Source organism: Vigna unguiculata, chromosome 2 (genome assembly GCF_004118075.2).
Source record: "Vigna unguiculata cultivar IT97K-499-35 chromosome 2, ASM411807v1, whole genome shotgun sequence".
NCBI lineage: Eukaryota > Viridiplantae > Streptophyta > Magnoliopsida > Fabales > Fabaceae > Vigna > Vigna unguiculata.
Window position 1 is genome coordinate 22,032,119 of NC_040280.1, and position 26,258 is coordinate 22,058,376.

Sequence of the window (26,258 nt, forward strand, 5' to 3'; positions counted from 1 at the left end):
CCACCTACCAAACAAAATTAATTTGAATATTTAGATTTCTTAAGTTGAATGATTTGATATATTAATTTTAACAAAAATATAATATTTATATAACGAAAAGATGAAATTGAATCATGATATATTAATTTTAACGAAAATATAACATTTATATAACAAAAAATCAAAATGAATCATTTTGTAAGAGTAGAGGACCTAAATAAAAATCGGGGATTTAATCGAATCTTTTATAAAAATTAAAAGACTAAATGAGTATTTTAATCTTGGAACTTAATCTTTTACCTGTATTTAACCTTGAAATTAACTTTTTATCTGAATTTATATATTAAAAAGTGTTTTTTAAATAATTTTATTTGAAGTTCAAAAATAAAAGTGAGTGTGAATATCCATTGGTCAGCAAAATGAGTAATAGTGCATATTTTTTAGACAGGTATAGATAGCAAGCTAATCGTATCCGCATTTACCATTGTCATATCTAACATGAATTATGTATGTTGAATTATCAGTATCATTCAATAGGACAAAAATTATTAACTAATAACGTTTTATTAATTAAGTGTGATTTTTTAAATATTAAACTATTTAAATATTAAATAATATCACTTATCTTTTTAAGTTACTCTAAAAATTGTAATAAATTCTATTTTTAAATTATAAATTTCAGCAAAAAACAATTTAAAACTTGTGACTCATTTATATAATCAACTTCAACTCGATCAAGGGTGAGTTGGTTTTGATACAGTAACTGAATTGTTTTTGTTAGAGTCTGATAAACAAACTGTATAAACTTGATCCAATCAAAATTGGTGTTTTCATTAATGGTTTACATGCTTCAACCTTCTTTGTCGATGACCCTCTCAAAGCTCTCCATGTGTTACTGATATCTATTGTGAAATTGGGTTTCATTATTTCCACCACTCCTACAACATCACTCACCTCACCATATTCCACTAACATAGTTAGTTCAACTCTACCTCATTAGGGTTATCCCACAACCTCAACCCATCACTATTAACCTTTTCAAACTCTATTACATGAACAACTTAATCACCTAATCAACAACACTCAAAGAACTAGAATTTCATGAAAGGAATAAGATCACATGGAAAATATTATGCTCAACAATGAAACAAAGAATGAAAGGAGATGATGTAGGTAAAATCTTAAACAAAAGAGTTTGAATCAGTCCAATCATGTAAATTCCAAGGAGTGTTTATCTCAAGGAAGCATCTTTCTCAATTGCAAAAATATTTTTCAATTAATGAAAAATATTTCGTTCAATTTGGTAATGTGTAGAGAGTTATATTTAATTAACATGTCATAATTTTAATGGATAAAAATTGTTCTAATCCATTAAACTTGAGTAAAAAAATCAAAGTCCAAGAAATTTAACGGGTTGAAACAAGTTTTTAATATGTTAAACTCCCTTCTAATTGATTTTAATTGACCAAAATTTCATTTTAATCAATTTAAAACAAAGCATATAAACTTTTAAATTAAAGTGATTTTAATTGATTCATTATTAGCACGATTTGTTCAATCACAAGTGTATCAATCACACAATAACAAGTAATAAGTAATTACCATTTTTTCAAAAAAAATTGTGTACCACATAACAATTGAAAACAATAACTAATTTTGGCAAACAAACTATTTTTAGAAATCGTGTTGATGTTTAAGGAATTAAAACTACACAAAAACAAATAACACTCTTTTTAAGATTTTATCAAACACTTGGAATGTAAAATATATTAGAAATGATATTGTATGTTATTGTTAGGGTTATACATCAACCAACCTCATTCTCATGCATTTAACCACTCACTTTCTTTCTAATTTAGTATTAAATTCAATAAACAAGTTTACTCAAATCCTAAGTTTTATTATTAAGATTTAGTTCCTCGAGCACTTATTGAGAACACTTGTTTTCACAATAATGATTTAAGACAACTAACGAGTTAAACTCAATTCCTATATATAAGCTATGTTTTTGTTTCTTGATCACCATAGGTATTTTCCAATAACCAATGAATCAAATATCCATTTATGTAAAATCAAACAATAATAAACATTAATAATGGAAACAAAATATTAACATTGAATGAAAAGACATATATAAATATAAAAAATACCAATTACATGAGAGTTTAATTGATTACATAAATCTCCAAAAATAGGTTTACCTTTTCATTGTAACAAAGAGCCCAAAAAGAAAAGATGAACAATGAAAGAAGATGAAAATCCAAGGAGGGGAATGGAGGTCAACAACCCAAAAAGTATTTAAAATGTGTTCTCCACTTCTGAGTCATTAAAAAGACCTTCTTGCTCGTGAACGATCAAAAAGAAATAACCTAAAAGTTTCACATAAGAAAAAATAGTGTCCAATGTTAGATACTTATGTTGGATGCATGCACTTAAGGGCAAGAAATGGACTTTTTTTCCAAGTGGTGCTTAATGCAATTCATCCTTAGGAGGTGACATCTAGTCATAGGTAAGTGACACTTAGCCCTAGTGATGAATGATCCTTTTTACCTTCATGCCACTGGATTCAAGTGACGTCCAATGTAGACGATCTTTTGGAAATCCTAATTTTTATCTTCTATCCACACTACCTTGATTCCATTTTTTTTTTTTGCTTGACCCAAGAGATTCCTGGTTAATTATTAGACAAAAATATAATGAAAAATAATGGTATAATTATATGAGAGTAACCAATATCCAACTACTTGTAAAAGAGATCAAAATAAAGGAGTAAGTAATTTAAAAGTTAAAGACGAGTTGATTTTGTTAGTGAAATAACTAATAATAATGATGAAAATTAACATTATCATTCATTCATGTTTTTAATTGATTGAAGTGTGTTTTCTTACAGATTCAATGAAAGAAAAATGTTTTAACATATTAAAACATATTTTAATTCATTAAAACACAATTTAAATTCTCTAATGATTCTTAAAAAATTCCAAATCACTTTCTATAACTTAATCAAATTCAAACAAAACGTCACATAGTCATTTACAACATATCTTAGGCCTATATATATGGACAACATAGTCATCAAATCAGCCTTAATACAAGATCACGTCTCAAATATGACAAAGTATATTTCCAATTAAGAAAGTTTGATATAAGGTTAAACCTTATTAAATATGTGTTTGGTGTAGATGAAGGAAAGTTTATCTACTTCAGGCTGACCCATTAAGGAATAGAAGTAGGGATGGCAACGGGGCGGGGCGGGCACGGGTTTCGCTATCCCATACCCATCCCCGTAAAAAAAATTCATCCTCATCCTCATACCCAAACCCAATGGGTATTAAACTTTTGACCCATCCCCATCCCCACCGGGTAATGGGTATAATCTCGTACCCATACCCATACCCATTTTCTTACTACTTCAATATTAATTTTAATTAATTTTTATAAAATAATAAAATTTTTATGATAAAGGAAACATAATATTATCAAATATTCAATATTAGAATGATGATTGTTTCTTCCATATCAAATACTTTAAAATAAATTATAATTGTTTACATTTTATATAATAATACCAAATAAAATTTCATTAGAACTAAAACAATTATTAAATTTGCAAATATTAATGAAACATAATTGATAAAATTTAAAAATATTTTTTTAAAAATATAAAAGAAAAACAAATATTCAAATTAAAATATATTTTAAATGTTTGTTTACTTCAATCATTTAAATTCTAATAAATCTTTTTTTTATACACTAATAAAAGTTATAATACATCATTTGATCAAAATGATACAAAGAACATAATTGATATTTTAAATGTTTGTTTACTTCAATCTTTTAAATTCTAATAAATATCTTTTTTATACACTAATAAAAGTTATAATACATCATTTGATCAAAATGATACAAAGAACAAATAATAATCATAATAAAAGTTTAAAATAAATTATAATTGTTTACATTTTAGATTATAATACCAAATAAAGTTTCATGAGAACCAACACATTTATTAAATTTACAAACATTAATGAAACCTAGTTGATAATATTTTAAAATATTTTTTAAAAGTATAAGCAAAAAACAAATATTCAAATTAAAATATATTTTAAATGTTTGTTTATTTCAATCTTTTAAATTCTAATGAATATCTTTTTTATATACTAATAAAAGTTATAATACATCATTTGATCAAAATGATACAAAGAACAAATAATAATCATAATAAAAGTTTAAAATAAATTATAATTATTTACATTTTAGATTATAATACCATAAAAAATTTTATGAGAACCAACACATTTATTAAATTTGCAAACATTAATGAAACCTAGTTGATGAAATTTAAAAATACTTTTAAAAAAATATAAAAGGAAACAAATATTAAAATTAAAATATATTTTAAATGTTTGTTTACTTCAATATTTTAAATTCTAATGAATCTCTTTTTTATACACTAATAAAAGTTATAAAACATTACTTAATCAAAATGATACAAAGAACAAATAATAATCATAATAATAAAATTTTAACATAGATCTTGTATCTTTTGAACTTTAATTATGTTGGATGGTGATAAAAAAATATTAATGACAATTACATTAAATTTTTATATTGTAGTAAATAAAAGTTATTTATATAATTATAGTGAAAAAATTACAGTATGATTGATAATGAGTTAAGAAATAAAAAATAATTAAATAAAATATATCGAAATAGTATTATACATAATGAAAATAAACAAGAAATAAAATATTAAAAAATTAAAAAATGTTTACAAACAATTTGAGAGACTATTGAAAGAAATCGCACAAAAGAAAACAAATGTATAATTAAGGGTATGATAAGCTGAAAAATATCTTAGAGATCTAAGAAAACTTTTCAAATATCAACATATATACTCGGTATTTTAGAAATAACAAAAAATATTTTAGTGAAATAAAAAAGTTATTCAAATGAAACAAAAACTAATAATAAGAATAATAAGTAAATGATTTTTTTTATATTACCTAGTAAACGAAATGTTTGTGCTATTAAATACTTAAATTGAGAGTATTAAACATTTTCATGTGAAAGAAAAATATACATTAAATAAAAATATTAAAAAATAATAGAAATATTCAAATGTGAGACATAAAATTTTTCAATTAACATACATATTTTTGAACATAATTACATAAAGATTATGATAAGATGAAAAATATAATTGAAATGCAAAATTAGTTTAATGACAAACCAAATAATTAGAATAAATAAAAAATAATATATATATATATATATATATATATATATATGTGGTTATTTAATTAATTAGGAATATTTTAATAATTTAAACGGGGACGGGTAATATGGCGGGGATATATACATCCCCATACCCATCCCCATACCCAATTGAAAAAGTCGGGGATTCCCCATACCCATACCCATACCCAGTCAATGCGGGGATTCCCCGTCAAAACGGGGACGGGTTCGGGGAATACTCACGGGGACGGGTTTATTTGTCATCTCTAAATAGAAGCCAACCTAGATAGATGTCAAACACTCCCCAACATGAGAAGCGTAGGGAACTTAAAGGGAATCCAAAGGCCTATGGGTAAACTCACTTTTTTTCTCTCTCTCATTTCCTATCAAGACTGGTCGACAAAAACAAACCCATCCTTAGGTTGATGAACAATGCAAACAAGCTTTTACAGTACTGAAAACTTTCCTTTTGTCACCACTTGTTTTCAACAAACCTATGTCAAGGGAAGGAATTGCTCTTATACCGCTCGGTGTCAACATGACCTTAATATAAGAAAAATCAAATCAAAAGCCTGTGTATTTCATAAGTTGAGTATTTGAAGACATCGAAACAAGATACTAATTGGTTGAAAAGATAGTGTTAACGTTGGTCATTGCTGCAAGGCGACTATGACCATATTTTCAAAGTCACCAAGTCATTGTTAAGACCGATTGTCCCATTTCCAAGATTCTACGAAGGCCCGATCTTGCTAGTAGGATGGTAGGTTGGTTGGTCAAGTTGTCTAAATTTGGCCCCAAGTTTGAACAAGTCTAATACAAGCGTAATGTTTGACAAATTTCATATTGGAGCTACAAACATGTCCTTTACCACAATTTGTTGTCCAACCTAGCAAGCACAAAGAAGAAATGACGGCTTGACACCATCATCCAACTAACCATTGGTCAACCCACTATGGTGGGGAATGTTTGCATGAACGATGAAATGACAAATGAAGATTGGATGTGCGCTATAAAAACCTGCATAAGAGAGCAAGCAAGGGATATGGATAACCTAAACAAAGGCTTGGTTAGAAAGGAAACTTGATTTGTCATCATCGAGGATGATTTGTATAGAAAAGGGTACTTGGACTCCAACCTAAGTGCATCTCAAGAGATTAAGTTGATTATGTAATGACTAAACTCCACAGTGGAGTATGTGAACTCCATTCGAGACAACGAACACTAGCATGCCAAGTCCTCAAGGTTGGGTATTACTGGTTGACTATCCGAGCTAACTACGCAAGCTTTGTAAGGAAGTGCTTAAGTTGCCAAGAATATTACAATAACATCAATATACTAGGCCAAGAACTAAAAACCATAAGCTCGTCATGACCCTTTTACATGTAGGGAATGGACATTCTAGGACCCTTCCCACTAACCCAAGGATAAAGGAAGTTCTTACTTATCGTTGTTGACTATTTCACGAAGTGGATAGAAGCAAAGTCTTTGACGAGAATAACCACTCAACAAGTACAAAACTTCGTGTGGAAAAGCCTAATTTATATGTTTAACATCCCTCACATTGTTATTACCAACACGAAAGGCAATTCACCGAAAGGCACTAAAGGAATTCTACACGAGTTTGAGGTGACCCAAAACTCCTCTGACAACATCGAAATGCTAGAAAAAGAAGAATACATGTTTACCTCAAGTGGAAGAAACACTGGGAACTCAATTATAATGAACCCTTGACCTTGTACAACTACGACGTATGACCCCTCTAAGGAACCCACCTCTATTTATAGGAAACATCCAAACATGGCAAACTAATAAGTGTGAAAGCCCAATTGTTAGATCAACATCAATCCAAGGGACCAATACATCAACACAACCAAGGTCAATCATGACCATAAACAATTGGACCCTACCTATGCCCAAAATGGGACAAAAGCCAATAACACAAAGCTTAACTCATGTTGATTGCTTTTGACTTTGAACATCATTTATTACTACATGAAACATCACCTAACTTGGGTGTGAAAGTACTTTTCGTAAGTGTTTGCCCCACAAACATTGAGGAGACTAAGAAGACGTAAGAGTCAATGATATTCGAAGAAAGGACGAACAACACAAATGTAAAATAAATGAAATTGTTGGATAATAATAATTATATTTCAAGAAAATTATGGATTAATTTCAGACAATAATATTCAATGAAAACTTTGAAAAATAAACTTATCCAAAATTAAATTACGCATAGAAGACATAAAATATACTATAACATTGAAAAAAGACTTGAACAACACTTATTATGCTTTAAATTTATAATCCCTGGTTTTTGAAATATTAAAAGAAAATTTAAAATTTTATCCCCTCTTTGAACAAAATTTAAACTTGTATCACTAATTTAAAATATTAAACCCTAATTTAAATTTTTAATCCCCTAGTTCATAACATTAACAACATTTAATTTTGAAGCCATGCTCAAATCATTAAAGTTTAATTCATAATGGAAGAATAAAACAAAACAATATCACTTATTCTCCAACATAACAAACTCTTAACTTGATTAATTTTACAAGTATAATCAAGTGTTTGAGGATAATTGATTACGTGATTGTCTCGGTATAATAAAAAAAATGCTTTATCACATAACATAATCCATTAAACATTATTGTTCTATTGTTGTTGAACTTTAGTCTTACATAAATACATACACAAAATATCCACAAGCAAGTCATAAACTACTACTATGTACTTCACACTACCAACCATAAATAAACTAGAATGGAGACGCATGAGTGAAGGGTGAAGCAAATAGTTAAGTATTATTATCGTTAATGTTCTAGCATATGTATATCAGAAATGAATAACTACACTCAAAAAACATTTTGCATTTCTCGTCACTTATCATGTAATAAACAAAAATAAGAAATGGTAGTGAAATCCAACATTTTTTTAAGAGTTAAATATGTTTTTGGTTCCTTAAATTTTAGTGAATTTTAAAATTAGTTTATTTCAAAACTTTAGACCAATTTAGTCTCTCATCTTTCGAAATACGTAGATTTAGTCATTTTAATCAAATTTTTGTTAAGTTTATTTGACATTTCAAACGCATTTCATAATATTATTTGACTTAACATTAAAGCAAAAATGTGTCAAACAATATAAACAACTCAAGTACAAGTATGAAATATGTACGAAACATCAAATAAACCTAATAAAATTTGATTAAAAGGACTAAATCCACGTATTTCGAAAGATAAATCAAATACAATCTTGAAATACGTACAAAACATCAAATAAATCTAACAAAATACAAAATTTAATTAAAAGAACTAAATTCATATTTCGGAGGATGAAGGATTAAATTTGTCTAAAATATTAAGATAAACTAATTCTAAAATTCAAAAAAATTGAAGGACAAAAGCATATTTTAACTTAAAAAAAAAAAAGACCAAATTTGTGAAATATCACTAATAAAAGGCCAAAAATTCAATGAAGTGAAAATATTAACCAAAACTGGGCCTCATGCGATTTTAGATATTTAGAAATATTGGACAACGAATAGAAAAAAACCCGCACGGAAAGCAAACGCGTCCTCTCCCGCCATGGCCACAAACACTCATTTCATCCTCACACTCCAACCACGTTACCCTTATTCTCCTTCTTCTTCTTCCTCTTCTTCTTTCCCATTTATTCTAACTAACACCGCTCTCTCTTTCTCTCACCTTCGCTTTGGATCTCTTCCTCTTTCCCTCAATTTCCGTGCCTCCTTCTCCTTCAAGTCCCCTACCTCAACCATTAGCGCATTCTCCGACGCCGAGGAGGACGAAGAAGAGGAAGAAGAGGACGAAGAAGACGATGAAGAAGAAGAAGAAGATGAAGACGACGATGTTGCTGCTGACGAGTACGACGACGTATCCGCTGATGCTTCCGAAGACGACGCCGGTGTGTTCGCTCGCCACGATGGATTCAAGTGGCAGAGAGTCGAGAAGCTCTGCAACGAAGTCAGGGAGTTCGGCGCGGATATCATCGACGTCGAAGAGCTGGCCGCTGTCTACGATTTTCGCATCGATAAGTTTCAGGTTCGTTGAGCGTTTGTTTCTCTTCGTTTCGAGAAATTTCCTCGGATTTGGAACGTGTTTATGAGGTTTTTCTGGTTTGGTTGAGTTTCAGCGGCAGGCGATACTGGCCTTTCTGAGAGGCTCCTCGGTGGTGGTTTCTGCTCCGACGAGCAGCGGGAAGACGCTGATTGCGGAGGCCGCGGCGGTGGCTACGGTGGCTAGGGGACGGCGATTATTCTACACGACGCCGCTCAAGGCGTTGTCCAATCAGAAGTTTCGCGAATTCCGGTGTGCAATGATTAGAATGTGAATTTGATGTGTTTTGCTTTTGTCAGTGTGTATCTGTGGGCAAGAGTTACTGCTATACTGGTTTTGGAAGTTTAATTGTTGCTGGTTTTTGTTGCCGATTTTCAGTGAGACTTTTGGTGACAGTAATGTTGGCCTTCTTACGGGTGATTCTGCTGTGAACAAGGATGCTCAGGTTTTGATTATGACCACGGAGATATTGCGCAACATGTTGTATCAGAGGTACATTGCATTCAAATATGGGGAAATTAGCTATTTCATTACTTGAGTCTTTGCTGTTGTGGTGTAGAAGCGTTTGGGGTTGTGGTTTTGTAATGTGTAGTTTCCAATTTCATTAATAGCTCTTTATCGATGAGGCTGGTGCGAAATACTTAAGAAGTTGAGAAGGTCGTGTTGCACAAGAAATTAGAAGTAATTGCTGCATTATTGTCATGAGCTAGAAGTTTAGTATACAGCTCCAGTGTGTGTGTGTGTGTGTGTGTTTTTTTTTTTACTTTGTTGGTGTTTATTTTAAGCTATCTTATTCCATTTCCAAGCGACATCCCTAGAATACTGTCGTCAGGAATGTGATTGGTGAGTAAATTCTAGAATTTAGTATTCCTAGAAATACTTTTAAAAAGAAGTGGAAGTGGAATGGGATTTAATAGTTAGCACGTAAATAGCTTTCTATATAATCATGAAGTTGCAATATACCCACCCTTTGACGTTGAATATATAAAGTAAAACAAGATGATACTACTTCCATTGGAATCGACAATACCCAACAGTGTTTTTTAAAGCTTATGACAAACTTGGGGATCTAACATTTCAAAGTTCACATTCCTAGTGATGAATTTACAAACCTTGAAACAAACACACTCTAAACTCCTAACCTTGTATTTAACAATTTGATTATGACAATGTCATCGTCATTGTTATTTGTTCCCACCTTAAGTTTTATTATTATCAAATTGATTCTTTAATCCTATCTCCTCTACTTTTTGTTTCATTACTGTCATTTGTATCAATATTTGCAAACAGGAGTAATATTGACTGCTGCTGTTTTTCTTACAGTGTTGGCAATGTTTCTTCTGGAAGTGGACTTGTAAATGTTGATGTGATTGTTTTGGATGAAGTTCATTATCTTAGTGACATATCTCGGGGTACAGTCTGGGAGGAGATTGTAAGCATGATTTATTGTATTTGCATGTTACATAACTTGCTCAACTTTTCTTATTTGTTCGTGCATGTTTGGACTAAATCTGCAGGTTATTTATTGCCCAAAAGTAGTTCAACTAATTTGCCTGTCAGCAACTGTTGCAAATCCAGATGAGTTGGCTGGGTGGATTGGTCAGGTATTCAGATTGTGCTGTTGATTTCTATTAAAGTCGCAAAATGCACTGTGCTGACTTTTCTCTCTCGTAAAATCAACCAGTATTAAACTTGATCGATTAATCTAGTTCCACTGCTCCGTGAAATGTAGTACTTCTCTTAAAGAAGAAAACCAATTATTGTAAGATAAGTGTTAAATATAGAGAAAAATTGTATAGGATTAATCTTCCTTGTGTCTAAAATACACATAAGGTGAATATATTTATAGTAAAGAGTGATACAAGTATAAATGAAAACCATACATAAATATGGTAAATGGAAGATATTGTTACAAACAATATCTACCAATATCAAACAATAACTATGTTTCCCTAATAAATAATAGACGGTGTGTTTCCCTAATTAACATAAAACGCAATATAGCTAACAATAAGAAATAGATCAGAAGAGAACCAATTACAATGCATAATATATGAATGAATGTAATCGGAATGAAACTTACAATTTAGCTAAAAATATCCGTGCCTACAATCTAGGAGAACTATGTGTTAATTTTGTTGAAACATCTAGATTATGGATGGCATTGTATTTTTCTTATGTATTTGTACTGTATTTAATAAAATGCCATGCTTCAAGAGGGGAGTGGAAACTTGCTTAAATTTGATAAGTGTCAAGCATATAACATCATTTTCTCCATAAAGCTTTTGTTACCATCGAAGTTTTTCTTCTGTTCTATGGCATGGGAGATTTTTCACAATTTAGTTGGAAACATCTATAAGTTTTAATTGTAGATAATTCATTTGAAAGTTTCCCTGACCGAACATTGTTTTTAAGGAATTTTATAGAGTTTATCATGTTGATGGACTTCCGGACAGTTTGGGATATGTAACAGAGATTAAATGCTTGAAATTGCTTATATTCTATCCTTTTTTCAAGCACAGGATCCTGAACTCTGCTATTAATGTGAGGCTTGTTATTCAACTTTATTTATCAGATTTTTTTTTTTCATACTATATTTAAGGAGAAAGAAGTAGATTACATAAATTACGTCATTTTATGTAAAATTACCTCCCTTTAGGTTTTGTATGATTTACATAAATCATTTCTATAATTATGGTTACATTTTGTATGATTTAAGTGTATCATAGGTATCTTGTTTTGTACTATTGCATCTTCCCTGATTGATGGAACTGTATCTAGTGAAAGAATTCAAATAGCAAATTAAATATAGTTTTCTTTGTAACCTCTGCAAAATGTTTTGGCTTTCAGATTCATGGTAAAACTGAATTGGTAACATCCTCAAAACGCCCAGTTCCATTGACTTGGCATTTCTCTATGAAGAATTCCTTATTTCCACTTCTTGATGAGAAAGGAACGCACATGAACAGGTGCTATCTGGGGTCCTCATTGCATTTATTCAGTTTAGTTATGTGTTACATATTTTCTACATCAGTAAAAGCCTTTTTTATTGGTAAACTTTACTACTTGTTTTTATTTTACAACATAAGAATTTCATGATAATCGGTATTGCTAATGGCCTAAGAGTCAAACTTGTTGGAAGTGGGTGTCTGGCTGTTATACTTCCTGTCTTTTAGGTGTGTACAAGTTTTCATATTGGACCTACTATTGGTTGGTTTCTAAAAACCAATTTATGCAGCAAAAAGAATCAAATTTCGTTATTTATGAGCACCAATTGCTTGTTTGGTTTGGCGTTTGAAAACACAGATCCATGTTTTGGATGTGAAAAAATAAAGTTACTTAAAGTAGTTTCATTTGGTTATGGGTAGAGGATTCACGTTTGACTTGATCTTATGGGAAACCAAACATGCACCCAGTGAACTTTTTTTCTATTTCCACATAATACTCCCCCTAACATATGGGTAGGATGGAGGATGACGGGTTATGAGATAAAACTAATTATTCGACACTGAAATTTAAATAATTGAATTGTGGGTGCTGATCATGTCCAAAGGTGATTATTCCAAGTATTTTCTGGCCCACAATGACACTTATTGTCAATATAGATGGGGCTGACACATAATGGTAAGAGGCTTGAATTAGCATGAAATATGATTTGGCTGCTCTGAAGTGCAGGAGTATAATGCATAGTGTCCTTCCGTGACAGTTGCTGACAAGGTGAACTGATTGAATTTTGATCTATTAATAAGGCAAGGGATGATATCCATGAGTTATTTTTAAATAAAAGCCTACTACTGTATCCAATTTAGGTTAGTACTGTGTTGTTAATTAGGGATTGATCAAGCAATGTTGTGGACTGCGGCACTGATTGTTGTAGCATCAATGTTCTTATAGAATTTTTTAAGCAAGCAATACATCAGTAGTGGGGGTGCCCTACAGCAATAGCTTTGGTTGCATAATTCGTACTGGTGGTGATGATGATTTATTGATTGTGGTAGTTATTTATGTTTTTGATATGATCAAAATGAGAACACTAACATAATGATAACTGCAAGAGTTCTACTGAATTAGTGAATAGGTGTTTTATAGTGAATATACAAGTATCAAGTCTTCTTTCAAAACGAAAATGTGAAGATATCATTATTCTGATAATATAGATTGCAACAAAATAAAGTACTATGGATTATTTATTATTTAGCAACTTTGAACAAGCAAATACCAAAGATTGTCATCTTATTTTATTTACTTAATCGAATAAAAATGGAAATTTAGTTTCTTCTTTTATTTAAAGCAGGAAGCTGTCATTCAATTATTTACAACTTCAAGCTGCAGGAGCTAAACCTTACAAAGATGATTGGTCTCGAAAAAGGAACTCTCGGAAACGTGGAACACGCTTTAGCTATGATAGTGATGATAACATGTTTGAACAACGTTCTCTTTCAAAGAATGACATAAATGCCATACGTCGATCACAAGTAAGGCATCTGAATCAAATTTTCCTTACACTCCGTACCCTATGATTGTATTGAACATCTGTTCCTTGTCTTTCACAACTTACTATCTTCATGTTTAAATGGCGGGAGGGGGACAAATTGGCTACTTTTTATGTATCCAATAATCTTTCGTGAATATTGGAGACACAATCTGGTTGTGATACACACTTTGGCTAAAAGCACTCTTATTTTGTTGAATAAATAAGAAGATTGATGTATTTTGTATTTATAATAATGTGCATACATTCTTATGGAGTGTGTTCTTACTCTTTTTCAGGTTCCTCAAGTAATTGATACATTATGGCAACTTCAGTCCAGGGATATGCTGCCAGCCATTTGGTTTATTTTTAGCAGGAAGGGTTGTGATGCAGCTGTGCAATATCTTGAAAATTGCAAACTTTTAGATGAGTGTGAATCAACTGAGGTCGAACTAGCCTTGAAGAAGTTCCGCAAGCAGTATCCTGATGCTGTCAGAGACTCAGCTGTAAGAGGACTTTTGCAAGGGGTTGCCGCACATCATGCTGGATGTCTACCTTTGTGGAAGGCATTCATAGAAGAGCTGTTTCAAAGAGGACTTATTAAAGTTGTTTTTGCTACAGAAACCCTGGCTGCTGGAATCAATATGCCTGCCAGAACAGCTGTTATTTCATCTCTCAGCAAAAGGGGTGACAGCGGGCGTATACCATTAAGCTCAAATGAACTGCTTCAGATGGCTGGGCGTGCTGGACGCAGAGGCATTGATGAAAGTGGTCATGTAGTTCTCATCCAAACCACTAATGAAGGTGCTGAGGAGGGCTGCAAAGTTCTGTTTGCTGGACTAGAGCCTCTAGTGTCACAGTTTACTGCTTCATATGGAATGGTTTTGAATCTTCTTGCTGGTGTGAAAGCCATTCAATGGTCAAATGAATCAGGTAACATGAAACCTTCCACGGGAAGAACTTTGGAAGAAGCTAGGAAATTAGTTGAGCAGAGTTTTGGGAATTATGTTAGTAGCAATGTAATGCTGGCTGCTAAAGAGGAACTTAATAAAATTGAGAAAGAAATCGAGTTGCTTATGTCAGAAACTACTGATGAAGCTATAGATAGAAAAACCAGGAAGGCCTTAGCACCACGGCAATACAAGGAAATTGCAGAATTACTGGAAGATTTAAGATCAGAAAAGCGTGTTCGGACTAAGTTGCGCAAACAGGTGGAAGCAAAGAGAATGTCTGCCCTGAAACCTTTGTTGGAGGAGACAGAAAGTGGACATTTGCCATTTTTATGCTTGCAGTATAGAGATGCTGAAGGAGTTGAACATTCAATTCCTGCTGTGTTTTTGGGGAAGGTTGACTCCCTTAATGCTTCTAAACTCAAAACTATGATTTCTTCTGTTGATTCTTTTGCATTGAATTTAGCAGAAGCAGAGCCAAGTGTTGCAGATTCTGCACTGAATAAAGATATTAAACCTTCATACCATGTGGCTCTTGGTTCAGATAACACTTGGTATCTATTTACGGAAAAGTGGATTAAGACAGTATATGGGACAGGCTTTCCTAATGTTCCATTGGCTCAAGGGGATGCTCGACCTCGAGAAATTATGAGCACTCTCCTTGATAACGGTGATATGAATTGGGATAAGCTTTCTCAATCTGAGCATGGTGGTTTATGGTTCATGGAAGGATCTCTTGATACATGGTCTTGGAGCTTGAATGTTCCTGTTTTGAGTAGCTTGTCGGAAAATGACGAGCTACTACTGAAGTCTCAAGATTACAAAGATGCCATTGAATGTTACAAAGATCAAAGAAATAAAGTTTCACGGTTGAAGAAAAAGATATCTCGTAGTGAAGGCTATAAAGAATATTTTAAAATTACAGACACAGTCAAGTTTGTTGAGGAGAAAATCAAGCGCCTGAAGAATAGATCTAAACGTTTGATTAATAGGATTGAACAGATTGAACCCTCAGGTTGGAAGGAGTTTATGCAGGTTAGCAATGTCATTCATGAAATCAGGGCTTTAGATATTAATACACATGTCATATTTCCACTTGGTGAAACCGCTGGTGCAATTCGAGGAGAAAATGAGCTATGGCTTGCGATGGTTCTTCGCAATAAAATTTTACTAGATCTAAAACCTGCGCAGCTCGCTGCAGTGTGCGCAAGTTTGGTGTCCGTGGGTATCAAAGTTCGACCCTGGAAAAATAACAGTTACATTTATGAGCCTTCTGCAACTGTAACGAAGTTCATAACATTATTAGATGAACAAAGAAATGCCTTATTGGCATTGCAGGACAAACATGGGGTGACAATCTCTTGCTGTTTGGATAACCAGTTTTGCGGCATGGTTGAGGCCTGGGCTTCTGGGTTGACATGGAGAGAAATAATGATGGACTGTGCAATGGATGATGGCGATTTAGCTCGTCTCCTTCGCCGGACCATTGATCTGTTAGTTCAGATTCCAAAGTTGCCAGACATTGATCCATTGTTGCAGCGCAATGCAAAGGCTGCTTCTGCTGTTATGGACCGGCCTCCAATAAGTGAACTTGTGGGGTAATTTTTCTGTCTCTAACCATTTGTTTGTAGGTTTTGTATAATTAATTTTCAGCAATGCTTTTATGATGTTATCATCATCATTAATATTATTATTAACAAATATTTAAGAGAAAGGAAATTGCTCCATTCCAATGTAAATCGAACCCAAACTGGTTTTCGCTTGGGCTAATTCTTATTGGCATGATGATATCATTGCTATTAAAAGTACGTCAATTTACAACATTATATTAAATTAAAATTTGTATCCTTCAGATATATACGTAGTTTTTATTTGTATGATATTAATTGTTAATATATTTCAATTAAAAATATTAAGCTATGATGTTCTTTTATAACGTATGTGTCTTTTTCTGTAATTCTGCTATAATGAAAAACAATTAATAAATAAATCATATTTATCATCTGTCGCAATAGGATTCTTGATAAATATTTTAAAATTATAAAATGGCAATAATAGTAAATTGATTGTAGATGAAATTATGTAAAAACTTTATTTATTAAATATTTACTTGATATCAGTTAGTTGGTCTTTATAGCGTCCTTCTGCCATCGCTATATTGGTCTTAAGTTCGTCAACTCGGGTAGACAATTCTTTCAATTCAGGGCATTCTTAAAATTTAAGTTTGTAAGTATTAGAATAAAATTTAACTCAATAGTGTAAGATAATTTTATATTGATATTTAATCACCAGAGCATTTTCAATTAAAGATGTTTATATTAGTTATTTATAAACAAAAAGGCTATTTTAATGTGGATTTTTTATACATGAGCTTTTAAATTTAATGAGATTTTTTAATTTTAAGCAATTTATTATGAGACTTTGTGGGATTTTTTATTTTTAAACATTTCCATTGAAGATGTTACGGTGATTTATATGACTTTATGCTTCGTTTAATTTGTGGAAGTAGAAGACAGGAATGAAAATATAGTGATTGATTGAATTGTTTGATACCGAATAAGGATTCAAATATACGCAAATTAAAGAAAAACGTGTACCATAAATGGAAAAAATATTCTAAATAAAAGTAATCATGATAAAACATAAAAAGGTTTCTTCTATTTTTTTCTCCAATTTGAGAGAAAATAAATTTGCACAGATCCCTTCAATTTTTCTTTCCACTCTTATTGTTACTTGAACCAAATGAGGACAAATACACGAGTCTTTTCTCCTCTTAAATTACTGTGATACTTATTTTTATGTTTATTTAGTTTAATCTCTTTTTCTTTTAAAATTAGTTTAATCATTTATGCTTTTAAAGTGGTCAAATTCAGGTGTCTATTCTTTTTCCTCTTATGGTTTTCAATTATACTTCCTTCTTTTTCCCTCTCAACTTCTTTTCCGCCCCCACATATCCAACCTCCTTCCTCTTTGGTGCTCTCTCTATCATTTACTTGTCCATTCTTTCTTCAACAACAAATCATGACATAAAAAATACTTCAATATCATAAATAGAAAAAAGAGGAAACTTCATTTCTCAAACAATATTACTTAGTCCGAGGAAGACAGATTAAGTTGGAGCCACGTGTAAGGTTTCATATTTAAAGCAAAACTTTCACTTTTGTTTTCGGCAAAGAAAAGAAGGCAAAAAGAGAATCGAATGAATGAAGAAGCAATACCAACAAAGAAAAAAGATCAAAAGTTGAGTGTGGGTTATAGGTGAAGTGATGCAGACGGAAGGGAAACAAGACAGCGAACTGAAGTGGAGAAAGAAGATTGAGGGTGGAACTAAGATTTTATGATTTGAAATATTAACCAAATTAAATTTAAACATATGGAAGACACATTTTAAACCATTTTAAAATGGAAAATACTAAATTAATCTGAACAAACGAAGACCAGATCGAATAAATTGTAAAACATAAAAAATCATTTATATAATTTGGTCTCAATTTTGATTTCTCTCTTTTTTCCCCTCTAATCAAATAATACTTCAAAACAATTATAGTAAAATTAATAACTTATCATGATTTATTGATAATAACTTATTTCATTATTACAATTTATATAAAATATAAAAAAATTGAACTTATTTTTTAAATCTGGTTTTTCGATAAACTTTATCTGCACATAACAGCAAATGCCAAGAATTGTATAAAAGAAATTGCAAGTTTGGCTGCGTCTGACACACTTCAGTCACTTTCAATAAAACTCACTCTTAAAATATTATTCATTTTTTTAATTTAAAATATACTGTATAATGTAATGTTGTAGGTTGTGTTATGAATCCAGACGTGAATCTAAATTTTATATTGGTTAATAAAGTACTATATAAGAATAAAGACTCATAAATTTATTGTCTTAATATTTTGGATCGAGAGTGGTGACAATATCTTATATGGTTGAGTTCAGGTCTTATTGATATTTGTTCTTCCTAGTAAATTCCCTCAATGTAAACCTAACAAGTGAAATCAGAGTCGATGGTTAAATAAACCAAGGAGTACTTGTGATTGAAAATTTTATAAAAATAGTATTAGAGCTGATGGTTAAACCCGACTCACTAAATCTCGTCCTTATATTTAACAAATAATATCAAAACCGATAGTGAAAATCGCCTCAAACAAATACATATCTATGTATCAAAAATCTTACTAACAATCTTCCTAGCAGATATTATATTTTTCTGGTAAACCCCGTCCTTGGACCCCTAAGAGATTGCATATGTATAATTTTAGTTTAAGACAGCTAATAGCATAGCATCTCATGCTTTATCATCATTTCGGCAAGTTCTACAATATTACTATTAGTGCGCTTAAAATTTTCCAACAACTTTTCTCTCCAATTATATTGAAACTACAAAAACATTGTCTCTTAAAATATTACAAGGAATTCTAAAAAAAAAACATAAAGAATAATTTTAAATGAAAGCGGAAAAAGTTTGGATGGTAATAAAAATAATCACTAAGAAAAAACAATTATGTAAAAAGGGCAAATACATATTACTTGCTATAAGTGTGATATATATATATATATATATATATATATATATATATATATATATTAAATAGTAAATATTAAATAAGAACTAGAAATGCTTTAACACGAGAGCATAGCAGCCAATAAAATAGTAACACCCGAAACGACAGCGTGATTTGTGTGCAGAGTGCTTCAGATTTTCTCTCTCTTCCTGGAGTCAATATTTTGTTCTAAAGCTCTCAACTCAACAACTGCACCAAACCCTTTCAACTCCAATTCCTCCTTCCTCAATAATTCAAAAACCAGAAACAAAAAATCACAAAATTTTTAATCGCAACAGATCCAATGGCTCTCTCAACTTTTTCCCGCCGCCATGGCCTCGGATCCATTCTCGCCAAGCCCTTAACCGCCGCCGTCTCATCGCGCCCGATCTCCTCCGACGCCCCCCTCACAATCGAGACCTCCGTCCCCTTCACGGCGCACAACTGCGAGGCGCCGTCACGCGCCGTCACCACCTCGTCCTCCGAGCTGCTTTCCTTTTTCCGTGACATGGCCCTCATGCGCCGCATGGAGATCGCTGCGGACTCTCTCTACAAGGCCAAACTCATCCGCGGCTTCTGCCACCTGTACGACGGCCAGGAGGCCGTCGCCGTCGGCATGGAGGCCGGCATCACCAGAAAGGACTGCATCATCACCGCCTACCGCGACCACTGCACCTTCCTTGGCCGCGGCGGCACGCTGCTCGAGGTGTTCTCGGAGCTGATGGGGCGCAAGGACGGGTGCTCGAAAGGGAAAGGGGGGTCGATGCACTTTTATAGGAAGGAGGGGGGGTTCTACGGCGGACACGGGATCGTGGGGGCGCAGGTTCCGTTAGGGTGTGGTTTGGCGTTTGCGCAGAAGTATAGTAAGGATGAGACTGTGACTTTTGCCTTGTATGGAGATGGGGCTGCCAATCAGGGACAGCTTTTTGAGGCGCTTAACATTGCGGCGCTTTGGGATCTTCCTGCAATCTTGGTCTGCGAGAATAATCACTGTGAGTCACTTACTTAGTTGCTGCATTTTATTAGAAGGGAGGGCAAATTGAGATTAGTTGCTCCGTTGGAGAAATTGACTCCTATAGTTTCTCTAAATTTTTATATTTATTTTTAATTCGTGTATAAGTTAATTTTAGCTTATAGAAAAAAAAAACATCATTTTAATTTGCTCTACTTTTGGGTTCTTTTAATTGGGATATGCCTTAGAAGTTGTGATCTTTAGAGTTGTTTTTTTTTTCTTACAGTTTTATAGTTGTCTCCGTTTTATATTTTATTTCTTGGACAACAAAATTGTAAATTTTAGCATCTACATTGGCCTAAGAGGTAAGTTTTGGTCCGTGGTGTTGGCACGGGAGAAAATTTTCTGATAGTATAAAAGTAGTACACTGATTTTCTGACGGTGATAAGCAGCTAGAAGAAAGTGGTCTAGGGAGTAAAGCTTAAAATGTGAGCAAGTATAGGGATTTAGATAAATTGTTAAACTGTGTTGTTTTCTTTTGAATTGTATTTGTGACTCGTTAGTTTGGTTTTGGTGAACACAGATGGGATGGGGACTGCGGAGTGGAGGGCTGCAAAGAGTCCTGCTTATTACAAGCGTGGGGATTATGTGCCCGGCTTGAAGGTGGGTTTCGTTTTGTGTGTTTGGTTGATATGAAATTAAAGGGCAAATTTAATGTGCTTCTCGGTTAAAAGGGTTGGATCCATGTTTTTAATGAGGTGGGGCCTGCGTGTAATTAACGCAGTAGTTGAGAGTCTGTGTTGTTCTTGTAAGTCGAGGAAAGTAATGCCTGTGTACCTAATGAATTTTGTAATGTATTGATTTGAAGGGATGGGTGTGTATTATTTTGTCTGGACTCTTCGATTGATGCACGATTGCATTCAGTGCTCTGGTTAGTGAACATTTGGTTCAGGTTATTTTGGAGAGATGGTTGCTTATTTTTGCTGGTTTTCTGAGATTTTCTTTAGGAATAAGTAATTGTTTGTCCTAAAACAATCCAACCAAACACGCACTACTTATATTTTATTTTGACAGAAATAATCAATTTTGTTTTGTAAAGCATTGCAATGTGAAGATCTATTGCATGTGCTGTCGTGGAAAAAAACTATGTTTGGAGGTGTTGTCAAATTATCATGTTGTATGGCGATGCTGTTTATAGATTGTACAATACATCATTATTGCCTATTGATTGATTTAATTTCCCTGGATATGAGTTCTTTGAAAATGCAGATAGATGATGACTGTATAGTTATATTATTAACTTTTCTCCCTCTCTTTTTGTTTATTTCAAGGCCATTGCTTCTTTTATGTTGTTTTTGTTTTTAAGTAAAGGATCTTTAGGTCTTGTCAGTTCTCTTCTAAGGGTCCGAATGAGGTTTTTGGTTTTGGTAATGGGCATGTTTCTTGTCCTTGCATTGGATGTTGATAATTTTGTTGACTCTCCTTTAGCCCAGCCTTTGGGCTCTGTTCCCCTTTTTCATGTTTTTGATGTCTAAATATTTAGGACTATATTTGCTGTATGATATCTTATTTGTTGGACATTGCTATCATTGTTTGAAGTCTGTATTTTATGGATGTTGGTATGCAGTTGTATTTAGCAGTCCTGTCTGCATATCTGTAAATAGGGTGATTAAGTATACTTTGTGGCCTTTCCACACAATCTTTTTTTATTTTTTTAACAAATAATTTTTCTATGCACAGGTAGATGGCATGGACGTTCTTGCTGTTAAGCAAGCTTGCAAATTTGCAAAAGAACATGCTTTGAAGAATGGGCCCATTGTGAGTTAATTTTTTCACTGTTATGTATACTTGAATTTCTCTTAAAATTAGTTATTCGCTATTGGATGTTTTGAATTAGCCATTTATCTACTGAAGTTTGACATTACACTGTAGGTTAGGAGGGATCAACTCTTTTTTGTTGCTTATCAGATTCTCTTAGCCTTGCTTTAGTGACAGGATCATACACTTGTAAATTAATTTTCTAATAATGAAAAGAATTACTTAAAGCTGGCTAAATCAACCATAAAAATGCTATTACCTATCTAATTCTGTTGAAAGTATAGATCTATGAATTAATGCATATATGAGACAACATTGTTTGGAACTAGTATTTCTCTTAAGATTAGGTCGTTTTTGCATTCTTGCCTAGTGTTACTTTCCAATGGACAAGGAGTTGAAGATAAGGTGAGCGCAGTTCATTGAATCTGGTATTGTTAGGGGTTGCTAATTGATATAGTTTTGGTAGTGTTTACATGAAAATTTTGCCATTTTTGTTGAAATTTGATTCAAATATCAAGTCAGGGAAATAAATAATTTCCACCCTGTATTTTTCTTTGAATGAGTAACTCAGATCAAAACTGTAAAAATTGAAGGCCAAAATTTGATTTAAATGAGCAAAAAAAAACTATTTGAAACCACGAAAAGAGATGAAGTGTGACAGAAAAGAGAAAGTAAAGAATAGAGTAAAAGAGAAAGAAATGAGAAAAAGATAGAAAGACTAACGTGATTAAGTTGAAAGGATGGAGGTGGTTGAAAAACTTGCAGTGACTCGAGGAATCCTCCTCCCCCCCACCCCCCACCCCCAACATGTGTGGGATGTGTAGAGATTTCAATAGTTTGAACAATCAAGTTCATACCCTTAATACATTGTCTAAACTAATACTCATGCAAATGTGTCTTGACTAATAATAATATGTGGTAACCATTCCTAATATACCTTGTAACTAGGGGTGTTAAAGTGAGCAAACTAGACTCACACAGGTTGGCTCACCACGGGTTGAGCTAAAAAAAGGCTAGCTCAACTCGGCTCACTTTTTGGTAAGCCAAAAATTTTGCAATCCAGTTTGACCCACCACGGGTTGGTGGGTTAATGGGTTGGCCCATTTATGAATATTTTTTTTTTCGCAATTTATTTTATATATTTATTGCATTACAATGAGCGTGAATTGACTTAATTTTTTTTATAATAGTGGAATCAAATTGTTCACCTAATTCTCTAAATATTATTATAAAGATAGTAGTTAAAGATTAAAGTATCAACGTATATAACTTGACAAACAAATTAATTAAACATTCAAACTATTCAAATATTATTGACCATCATTCTAGTATTTAAAAATATAAAATTGTGAACCTACATAATTAGAAGTAGTAAATAATTATCACAAAAAAAATTTAAAACATTGTAAAAAAGTGTTGGTGGGTTAAGTGGGTCTTCAACCCGACTCGAACCCATTTAACCCGTGAGTTAAGTGTGTCAGGTTCAGTTCAATCCACTTTTGAAAAAACTGAAATTTTCTCAACCCAATTCAGCTCGAATCTGTGGTGAGCTGGATTGGCTCACAAGTTGGAACCCATTTTGACATCTCTACTTGTAATCAATACTGATGGCTTCTAGTGGCCACCATTGATAATTATCATAATCTTGATTCTTCTTTCATCCTCAAGTCTTGCCTTTCAATTCTATTCTTCCTGAAGATAAATTTATGCCAACTAGTCAAAATAATTTTGGTAATAAAGTGTACATAATTAAGATCACTTGCGTGATTTGTAGGACCTGACATCAAAGAAAGCTGTTTGGTTGAATTTTATCCATGGTCTGTGTATCTGGATCATTTTATTTATTTTTCAAGTTTATGGAGTTGATTTTTTATTTACTTGGAATTTATTTTTCCAAACTCCAACAATTCTGATGAAATAGCATGATACTCGGAAGCTTGTATCCTTTGACAAATTTTCATGTGATTAAGAAGCCATTGAGGCGCTATAAATTCTGTTTCTGTTTCTTAACTAATTAATTGCTGTTTGAACCCTGGGAAGAAATTATTTTGCTGAAAAGTAATTTAATGTTTCTGGTACTGGTCATTGATGTGAAGAATGTATTCATTCACTTTTTGAATTTTAAAAAACAGTTTATCATCCTTTGTTTTCAATAGGTTGGGCATATTATTTATTATTTGTAAATAAAAAATGTAATTTATTATTTGATTGTTTACATTCTTAATAGTATGGTTTGGTTTTTCGCGTATATTGCTCTTCAGCTACTGTATGCAAGAAGAGTTTGTCATCATCCTTTTAAAGGCTGTGTGACTTAGTCCAATAGTAATGGGTCCTTTTTTCTAAACATATAGTACAGCATCTTATAAATTGCATGATTTAAAAGAATTGGTGTATAATGTTTTAATATACCTGTCACTTGTGTTGTTTTGCTTAAATTATAAAAATTCATACTTTTTTCTTTTATTGATTGCTCTTTCGTATGAATCTGTCCAGATTCTTGAAATGGATACTTATAGATACCATGGTCACTCTATGTCTGATCCTGGCAGCACTTACCGCACACGTGATGAAATATCTGGTGTGAGACAGGTTTGTTACACAAGTCCCCAGCTTACAATACCTAGTTGTTAATTGTTTTAAGAGATTTATTTTAATTATTTTTCTTGTCTGCTATGATTGTAGGAGCGTGATCCAATTGAGAGAGTAAGAAAGCTGTTATTGTCTCATGACATTGCTGCTGAAAAGGACCTAAAGGTGATAACGATATTGGGGTTCATTCTTAATCCCTCGAATTGGGAAACTTGATATTTCCAGAATTAGTTATGCACAACATACAATGCTTTTTTTTTATATATATATATATATCTTTGGCTAAACTCACTCTGGTTGTTTTCCTGAAGACACTCCATAACAGAAACTTCATTCTTTATAATGATGAAGGGCATTGAATTTATCTAAAAGATTTTAGTAATCAGCTTATACAGGCATGAAGTTAGAGTCCAAGTGGGGTGTCCTATGGGCTGGTAGTCCTTTGTGGTGGTAGCTAATATTCTATTGAGTTTAACTGTACCTATAAGTATTTCTGCTTGTGTGCCAGGATGAATTTGTCGATTTTATGGTTCTCAAATAGTATTTCATGGTTAACTTCAAATTTTGTTATATTTAACCATTTTTCTCCGTATGGGTTTATATGTGTTATGTAAAAGTTGAATTTTGATGCAATGCTAGTCAAATGTATTAATTTCCTTTCCTTCTTGTAGGACATTGAAAAAGAAGTCAGAAAAGAAGTTGACGAAGCCATTGCTAAAGCAAAGGTGAAAAGCTTAACTTTTCTATTTTCTCTCAGCTGAAAATTCGTTTCTGTATTATCTTTCCACACCCTGTAATATCGTTTACAATCTGGGTTTTGTGTTCATTTCTATTTCCAGGAGAGTCCCATGCCAGACCCATCTGAATTATTTAGCCATGTCTACGTTAAAGGTTTAGGAGTTGAGGTATGGATTTTATCCAAACTATGGACACATATAATTGAACAGTTTGATTTAGTGTTTATACATCATCCTTGGTTTTTAAGATTACATTTAAAAGATGCAACTGCACTCACGTTGAAACAATTAATTCATACATATGATTGGTGGTGTTATGTATTGCAGGCATTTGGTGTTGATAGGAAAGTATTGAAAGCTACTTTACCTTGATTAAGAAGTTTGTCCTCTGAATATCTTACCAGCATCTGGTAGCAGACTCATGAAAATAATGAAGAATAAAAGGTTCTACAGCAGGTCCTGTCTCCCCCTATTTGTTGAGTTTTTTACCCTCGTATAGCAACTGGGCGGAATTATTATTTTTTTGCCGTGTAATTTTTTTGGAGGAAACTAACAGCCAAAGCATCATTGTGATTTTGATGCAACTGGGGTGTTCTGAGGATTTCAGGAATACACTGTGCACTATTTGCAAATATGTAGTTCAGAATAATTTAGACACATCTCAATCATATTCCAAACTTCAAAATCAATTCTATATCACTCTAACCCAAACACTTAACTTAATTTCAGTTCTATTCAACACCAAATGCAAAATGCAACATTTTACTATTCTGTCGCATACACTAGACAGATAAGTTGTGTTATTTTTTTAATAAATAATTGTATGCTAGACATAATTTTAAACATGACACCCCAAATTTCAGACAAGTTGTGTTATTTTCACAAT

The 26,258-nt window shown here is 32.5% G+C and overlaps 2 protein-coding genes across 3 annotated transcripts; both read left to right on the top strand.

The window, feature by feature from the left end:
• Positions 1-8,759: 8,759 nt before the first annotated feature.
• LOC114173724 (DExH-box ATP-dependent RNA helicase DExH15 chloroplastic) lies at positions 8,760-16,534 on the top strand. 2 transcript variants are annotated; one of them, XM_028058289.1, is made up of 8 exons: positions 8,760-9,284; positions 9,376-9,551; positions 9,678-9,791; positions 10,623-10,731; positions 10,817-10,903; positions 12,150-12,268; positions 13,594-13,774; positions 14,070-16,534. In XM_028058289.1, the coding sequence occupies exons 1-8, from the start codon at positions 8,808-8,810 to the stop codon at positions 16,320-16,322; spliced, it is 3,516 nt and encodes a 1,171-aa protein (XP_027914090.1). In that variant the 5' UTR covers positions 8,760-8,807; the 3' UTR covers positions 16,323-16,534. The 2 variants fall into 2 exon arrangements, with proteins under 2 accessions (XP_027914090.1, XP_027914091.1); XM_028058290.1 differs by lacking the exons at positions 10,623-10,731; positions 10,817-10,903; positions 12,150-12,268.
• A 2,851-nt stretch (positions 16,535-19,385) lies between these two features.
• On the top strand, positions 19,386-26,061 carry LOC114173848 (pyruvate dehydrogenase E1 component subunit alpha, mitochondrial). Its single transcript, XM_028058497.1, has 8 exons — positions 19,386-20,268; positions 20,812-20,891; positions 21,969-22,046; positions 24,540-24,635; positions 24,729-24,800; positions 25,307-25,360; positions 25,475-25,540; positions 25,700-26,061. Exons 1-8 carry the CDS (start codon positions 19,581-19,583, stop codon positions 25,742-25,744), a joined length of 1,179 nt encoding a protein of 392 aa, XP_027914298.1. The 5' UTR covers positions 19,386-19,580; the 3' UTR covers positions 25,745-26,061.
• The last annotated feature ends 197 nt before the right edge of the window (positions 26,062-26,258 follow it).